General features: G+C 42.9%; 1 protein-coding gene across 1 annotated transcript in view; it reads left to right on the plus strand.

Moving 5' to 3' along the window:
- cdk18 (cyclin dependent kinase 18) overlaps positions 1-7,114 on the plus strand; it is a 53,382-nt gene extending 46,268 nt beyond the window's left edge. The window contains exons 15-16 of the mRNA XM_078247645.1: positions 1,932-2,009; positions 3,918-7,114. Of these exons, the coding sequence (XP_078103771.1) occupies positions 1,932-2,009; positions 3,918-3,952 (113 nt within the window). The 3' untranslated portion in view covers positions 3,953-7,114. The remainder of the gene's footprint in view (positions 1-1,931; positions 2,010-3,917) is intronic.
- The last annotated feature ends 1,274 nt before the right edge of the window (positions 7,115-8,388 follow it).

The following is an 8,388-nucleotide window of genomic DNA, read 5'->3' on the forward strand; positions in this document are numbered from 1 at the left end:
TTGGGGGGTTCAGCATTTTGGCCCCACAAAGCTATCGGGACCCCACAAGTATACTGGACTCCCGGTTTTTGGACCCCACAAATATAGTTAAACAAGAACACACACACAAACACACTGTGAACACACCTTTAAAGCCACTTGAGGTCCAAAGCTTTTTAACAACTCTGGCTGTGAACAGCGGACTTTACTTCAACTGTAAATGTGCTACTTTACCATCTCAGCTGTGGCTTTTAGCTCAGCTAGAGGCCATAGTTGAATCAGGGGTTCTTACTGTTCATCAATTTGCTAGAAGCAGCCAACACAGAACGTGTGCCACCACTGTCTCACACACACTCGGAGCCGAAAACTGACTATTTACTGAAGGCCAAGGCAATAGAGACATTTCACCGTATTTAATGTCACAAAAGAACATTCAAAGAGAGAGTCTGCATGGAGAAGATGTGATGTACACATTAAGCCTACTACACACCGAGCTGATAATCAGCCGTCTGACAGTCTGGGAGGTCGGTGACTCGAGTCTGGTCGGTGTGTCCCTGCCGTCGTCCGTCCGAGGGGCGTCGGCCTTCATTTTGGCCGACCTGACATGTATAATCGGGGGGCGGGCACTGCCGGCAGTCAGACTCAATGACCCATCTGATTGGTGGAGAGCTAACCAGGAAACGGGGAGCGGGATGAGCGTGACGAGAGTCTCTCAAAATAATAACACATCTGTTAAACTGACCTTTGTTGATCTGAAATGAAGATTCAGCAGCTGCACGGCCTGTTTCTCTCTTCCAATGTTTTCAGAAACACGTTTCTATTTTAGGACGATATGAGATCGTATTCTGAACGAGACGCCATGACAGTCTAATTACAGTGTAACCAGAATTTGGTTTTGGACATTACAGTCCTTCCAGAAAAATGCAGAGTTTTTTTGTGATTGTTTTGGGCTAAAATCCTTGATTATGCATCACGTTTTCTTAAAAAATACGATGGAATATGCGGGATATTTATGCAATGTAATTGCGGGAACTTGCAAAAACTGTGGCATCATCGCAGGGTTTGCAGCTTTTAGATGATGTTCACGTCACTTCATCACGTCGCTTCATCACGTCGCTTCATAGCGTCGCTTCATCACGTCGCTTCATAGCGTCGCTTCATCACCTCGCTTCATCACGTCGCTTCATCACGTCGCTTCATCACGTCGCTTCATCACGTCTCTTCATCACGTCGCTTCACAACGTCACTTCACAACGTCACTTCATAGCGTTCCCATGGCTGCTCTTGTATGAAGTAAACACAACATTTTTCATCTTTCTTCGCATATTTTGCACAGAAATCGGCAATTTATGCGGCGAAAGTGCGGCGTATTTGAAATAATGCCGAAATAGTTGCCTGGTTGCTGAAAGCTGCTGTAGAGATAAAGCTGCCTTGCCTTACAACCTCAGCCTGTCAGTCAGTCCCCAGGGCACAGACACCACTGTTGTGCCTGCTCGTCTCAGAGGAAGTGTAACGTCAACAGCACCGCGACCGCTTTCGCTTCGCCATTAATATCCTATCGCAGCAAACGCCGTCTGCGTGTAGGTTTGAAAAACCGTAACCACACTTGAAACCACTTCATCGGCATCTCCGTGACTCACTGTGACCTCAACAGAACTGCAGAGCCGACGTAGTTTGCACCGTCCGCAGCTGTGTGTGCGAGTGTGTTTGTGTCAGAGCTCCGCTCTCTGTCAGTTTTCAGAGAGGACAGATAAGCTTGAGCTTATGCGCTCTCAGGTACTGACATTTCGACGTTTAACGTGTAAAAAAGGGGCCATATTTACTGGTCTCTCAAATCTTGGTCGCAAAATGCGACCATTTGGTCGCAGTCTGGAGCCCTGCACTGTATACAGTGTTAGTAGATAGTCCTGTCTTTTTTTTCTGTATCATTTTCTGTCCTCTCTTTGTTTCAGCTGCTTCAGTGTTTTCCCTCAGAGAGCTCCAGCTCCAGAAGGACCCAGGCCACCGCAGCTCCGTGTTTCAGCCTTTAGGTAAGGTTCCTGAGACACAATATCACAACATGGTATGACTTTTACTTTTCTACGTTAAGTTATTGAAAGCCACTCATTCCTTCACATAGTATAGCAGCTATGACAGTTTTGTACATAATGTGGGTACAGCATGAGACCTGTTAATGAGAACGCAATACACAAGATAAGAGCTGCAACAATTGGTCGATTAGTCGATCGAAAGACAATCGGCAACTATTTTGATAATTGATTAACTGTTAAAATAATTTTTAATGCAAAAATGCTGTTTTCAGCCTCTCAAATATCAACATGTCCTGCTCTTTATCTGTTTTATGTTATATTAAACTGAAAAGCTTTGAGTTTTGGACTGACAAAACAAGAAAAAAAAAAGTATGACGTCACCTTGGACTTTGAGAAACTAGGATGGACGTCTAAACTATTTTCTGACATTTTTATCAATCGATTGATCGAGAAAATAATCTGCAAATGAACCGACCGTGAAAATAATCGTTAGTTGCAGCCCTACGCAAGCTGCACATCCTGGGTGTATGCATGTATTCACATTCTTTATATTCTCATAGTCGATAGTTTAGACCAGGAACAGGAACACGCTGGAAAGGGAGAATCGCATCAAGGGCCAGACATGTGGAGTTTATTTTATATCTCTTTGACTGTATTACTGCATGTCTCATACAGTCTTCTCACTTACAGTTTGGTCCACATAAAGCCCTAACAAAAGGCAGCAAATAGGTCCTTAGACATCTTAGAATTTAGCAAATCAAGCAAACCAAAGATTGCATTTCAAAAGTCGACTCACAGCGACCTGTTTCCCAGGTTTAGTTTCAAAAACTCTCTGCAAATCTACCAAATTCTGCTCCAAGTGTCGTGTAATTGCCGTTTCCGGTCTTTTTGTTTTGGTGCACAGCTAGGCGGGCCAACATTTATTGTGAACCTAAATTAATACGTGGGCCTTGAGTTTGACACGTGTGGTTTAGACTGTCACAATGAACGTTTTGAGTGTTTAATGATAAATATGGGATAATAATGCTGTAAGTCTGAATTGTCTGAGCTCTGTTTTGTTCCTGACCACAACATCTGAAATGTCTGCAGATGTACTTTGCTAATTAGCAAAGCTCTGCAAGAAGCTATAGCATGTTGACTTTGTTTACTGTGGCACAAATAAAAAATACCACAGAGCAAAGTATCAGAGGAGCTGAAAGAAAATGAAAATAAACAAGGAGTTGTCTACTAATTCATTGCAGGTACTGGCAGGTTAAGTAAACTTATTCCAGTGTTGAGACGGCAGCAAGACGAGGGCTTAGGGACCGTCTACAAACTACAACACCGAAAAGATATACAACAGTATTTATTAACTGAATGATTAAATAAGGTAGTGTCTCCAAACTTACCTCAATTATAACTCGTCTCCTGCTAGTTGTACTACAGCACTTGCCTTTTAAAAAATAAGCATATGCCTATTTTTGAAAATACTGTTGTATCTCTTTTCAGTGTTGTAGTTTGTAGACGGTCCCTAAGCCCTCGTCTTGCCGTCTCAACACCAGAACTAAACAGAGCTGGATTAACACAACTTTTATGCATTTCTTTCACATCTACTGCAGCCAGATTCACTGTGTTCACTCAGAAGGAATCACTGCACATGGGGAGGCACTGGTAGTTACATCTTGAACATGTTAAGAAGCTAAAAGCACGTTTTAAAACCTGCCCTGTTTCAGCCTCCTGGGTGCTAACGCTAGCAGGAGGATAACACGGTGTAGGCAGCACTGATTGTTTTCGTTTTTCTCGCTACTGACAGCACTACGTGACAACAAACAACAGAGCTACGTGTTGAAATCCACCGGAATTCTCCTTTAACACTGAATAATCATCATTTTGGAAACAAGTGTTCACTCTCCATTTGCCTCTCTTCAGGTCGAGGAAAAAACCGAAGACAAAGCATCTTCTAGCGGTCACAGAGGAGGAACAGAGACCCAGAGAAGAGACCTCAGCACAAAGGCCAACACAGATCAGCACATTCACAAGCATTCTCACCTGTGTGCACACACCTGCATGTGCACACAGACTCCTGTGCACCCACTTATTTCCGAGGCAGCTGACCATGGAGACACAGGGTTTCTGGAAATAAACTCGTACTGCTCTTGAAATGACTGGGCTGAGATACACGCTCCCTCCACACACAATCAGCGACACTGAACATGCAGCCAGCACACACACCAGAGATTTATAAGTATCCTGCTCACACACACACACACACACATATACATGCATGCATTTCAGCCCAGAATGTCAACCATTAGGCCCTAAATAAAGCTGCTTTGCTGCTCTGTTATAGTGTACACATATACGCAAGCTTGCATAATTTCCATTCAGAGCACACCCAGGGCTCTAGCCGTTTAAGGTAGCTATCACATCTGGAGCCATCATACAATCGCAGGTGTACAGATGTTAAGGGTTGTGGTGTAAGTGGAGGTCAGTTCAGTGTAAGTGAAGTCTAATGAGGTGTTTCCAAAATTTGCTAAATGTTTGTCGGACTTAAGGTGAGGCTTGCTCAAACTGTAGCTTAATGATACTCTCTGATTTTTGTAGCATCCAGTGGCACCTCCAACATTTAAAAAAATACTGAGGTCTTAAATTCCCCAAACACACCCCTAATGACCCTTCAATTCGGTTATTGTTATTAATTATAACCAGAAACCAAAGAGAAGGTTCTTTTCATTATTGTATTGATGTGTTATTTTCTTCAGTTAACTGTGAATTTGCTATTTATGTACATTGTATTTTCCTAGCATGAAAGTCTAAATAGTGATTTAAAGCCTTCTCGGGAGCTTATTGCCAGGAGGGAAAAAATGTTGAAGATTTTATTTATTGTTTTAAAATACAAGTAGTCACATTGAAACATATTAAATCCAAAAATACCAGCTTATTAAATGCAAAGTCCCCCCAGGTTGCTAAAATCTCTAAATTCATAGAAGGAAAAATGGTAATGGTGGCTAAAGCCTTGCGGGAGAGTTTGAGCATTTAAACTATTTATTGTCGCTGTTGGGCATAAAGCTTGTATCTCCATATTTTATCATTTTAATATATTTTCATAAATCAAGGCAATTGGTCACCCTTTACGTCTGTGGGTTTTACAAATATTTAAACAGTGACGAGGCATTTTTATCTTACTTTGTTGAAGGTAAATGGCTCCATATAATGTTTTCTAATCAGCCTTTTTTTTTCATTTCCTGAAAAGCTACACTTATGGACATACAAGGTTTTCACCTGACAGCAACGTTAAGTCTTTGTTAGCTTTAAATGAGCTAATAGGCTAAATACCATAGACCGTAAAATGAATGGACAAAGCGACGCTGTACATTTCCACGGAGACCAGTGAAGGACATTAGAAGCTCTTTCCCGGTGATGGCTGAGCGTTACTGAGCAGCCTCCAACTGAGCTTGAAGACGTAGATGTGACGTGAGCAACCTGTCTGAAAGTTGGAAGTCTTCTGGTAGCTGTGCCAAGAGAAATCTCAATCATTCCCAATCTAGCAGAGACGGAGAGCGTAGGTATATGTAAGGAGATAACATAGACACAGGCTCATTATTGATCACTAAAATGATAGTTAACATTAGTCATTACACTTAAACAGCTAATGGAAGTCCAAACTGCCTGAGAGCTTCTCCTGTACTATACGGTAACTCCTCTACTATGAGACAGTAAGTCTCGTGGTTATGACCCAATCGTTAGCCTATTGTTATAAAAACGTCTGCTACGGAGCCATAACGTGAGCTACAAGGTAATGGAGCCTTTTATACATTGTCGTGTTTCTTTAGAAATAAACAACGGACAAATAGAGTCTTTAAACGCTTCAGATGTAAAGGTATTCTCTGTCAAAGTGACGTCAGAATGAATGGGAGTCAATGGGATGCTAACGGGAGGTGATGGCTTGTTAGCATCAAAATGGCGCCATAGGAGCTACGCGTTGTGGAGGCTGGCTGACCCCTTTGCTAAATACGCAGCAAAATGTAATCATGAGGCTGCAAGCCTCTGAAACGGTTGAATAATAAAAGGTCAACCTCATAAATAAGTTGGCTAATGCAAAATATATGAAGCTAATGATGTTTAGCTACCAGGATATGACAGCTAGCTACTGTAAGAAGCTGGTGTAATTGAAACAATTTAAAGGATTTATCAGTGATGAAATTATTAATTCCCTGTCAAAACAGTCACAAATATGGCAGCTATGGGTGTGTTATGTCACCCGCCAGTCTTGAAGTTGTACATACACAAGTAGTCTGGACACAGTAGCAACCCACTGTACACACACATTCTACTCACATGAAACAAAGATATAACCTACCGTAAAAAGGCAAAGTCCGTCCCCTTCCGGTGGACCCCATGGGACCTTATTTAACACATGGGGCCCTGTTTTAACGATCTAAGAGCACGACGTGAAGCGCCTGGTGCAGGTGTGTTTAGGGCGTGTCCAAATCCACTTTTGCTAGTTTGCATGCGGAAAAAAGGGCCCGTGCGCCGGGCGCGTGGTTGAAAAGGGTTGTTCTTAGTGTCTTCATTAATCAGAGGTGTGTTTTGGGCGTAACATGGAATAAACCAATCAGAGATCATCTCCCATTCCCTTTAAAAGCCAGGCGCGTTTGGACCTTGGAGCATTGCTGTTATGATGGAGGATTTGCACCGTAATATTATTATTTGTAATCTTCTGCATGTGTGTGTGCTTCTGTGCGTCCCTGTGTGTGTAACAAGCATAGTGTGCACGTGCTGTGCACGAGCCTAGGAGCATTTTACTAATGCTCTGTTAAAATAACAATGAAATGCTGCGTTACTGACTTTAGACCAGGTTTTTGTTGGTCAATGGTGCAATCACTTCCCACTGCCTCAAGATAGCAATACGCCCAGAATGCACCTGAACACACCTCCCTGTAAGACCAGCACGCCCAGAATGCACCTGAACACACCTCCCTGTAAGACCAGCATGCCCAGAATGCACCTGAACACACCTCCCTGTAAGACCAGCATGCCCAGAATGCACCTGAACACACCTCCCTGTAAGACCAGCACGCCCAGAATGCACCTGAACACACCTCCCTGTAAGACCAGCACGCCCAGAATGCACCTGAACACACCTCCCTGTAAGACCAGCACGCCCAGAATGCACCTGAACACACCTCCCTGTAAGACCAGTATGCCCAGAATGCACCTGAACACACCTCCCTGTAAGACCAGCACGCCCAGAATGCACCTGAACACACCTCCCTGTAAGACCAGCATGCCCAGAATGCACCTGAACACACCTCCCTGTAAGACCAGCACGCCCACGGGCCACAGATGGGTGCAGGTACATTTGCTGTTTAAACGACGTGGGCGCTGGACAGGAAATTAACACCTGCGTCGGTCTTAAACTAGCAAAGACACTTGTGTTGTGCTGCGCTGCGGCGGGTGCAAGATAGAGACCATGATGTTCGTCAATTAAAAAAATAATTTAGCATGTCAAGAAAGTCTCAGTTTGTCGTAGTACCACTTAGTTTTGTGTAAAAAAACCGCATAAACTACATATCTCATCTCGCACAATATACGTCTGCTTGCTGCCCGGCTTGCTCATTAGCAGGCTAGCTAGCTAGCTTAGCTTTGTACCACAACACATGTAACGTTATCTTACCTGATGTGTTTTAGATAGCATTTTTTTATCAGCCAAGAAGCGAAAGAATGAGCAAGATCCTCCTCGAAACAGAAGCATCGTAGCTTCAGAGAGACGTCACTTATGCGACTTTGAAGTGTGTAGTCTTTGTAATTACGTATTTTTTTATGACAACCTGAGAATTTCTTCTTTTAAACTGACGACCATCATATGTAACGGGATCAACATATTATTTGTCTCTCCCCATACTACTACATACCGAAATATGTGGTGGTCCACCGGAAGGGGAGTGACTTTGCCTCTCTATAAAATCTGACTCCATCATGAAAATACAGTAAAACTCTCTTCATGCTGACAGACTTGCCTTGCTACAGCGGTTTTGTTTTATACAGTGTTAGGAGCTGACTTTCACTCCAGTTTTTGAAGTTGCCTTAGTAAACTGTGCATGATATTTTTGCTTGTGAAGAATCTATATTTGATCTAGTGTAGCCAGTGTGTTAGGAGCCATTTGCTTTTTGTGTGTAAATAAGTCACCATGAGTGTGTGTATTTCTTAGTCTCCTACAGTATTTGCACAAACCAGAAGTGTCCTCTGCTCCCTTTCCTTTATGTGTAACCTTTCATGGTTCCAAAATAAGGCCCCATATTGTAGAACACTGGGAAAGTATGTCCTACAAGTACTTTCTAGTAGCAAATTACTCTCAGCAGAACTTACTACTACCCCTTATATTTTGCACAGCTCTAC

This window comes from Sander vitreus, chromosome 4 (assembly GCF_031162955.1).
Source record: "Sander vitreus isolate 19-12246 chromosome 4, sanVit1, whole genome shotgun sequence".
Taxonomy (NCBI): domain Eukaryota; kingdom Metazoa; phylum Chordata; class Actinopteri; order Perciformes; family Percidae; genus Sander; species Sander vitreus.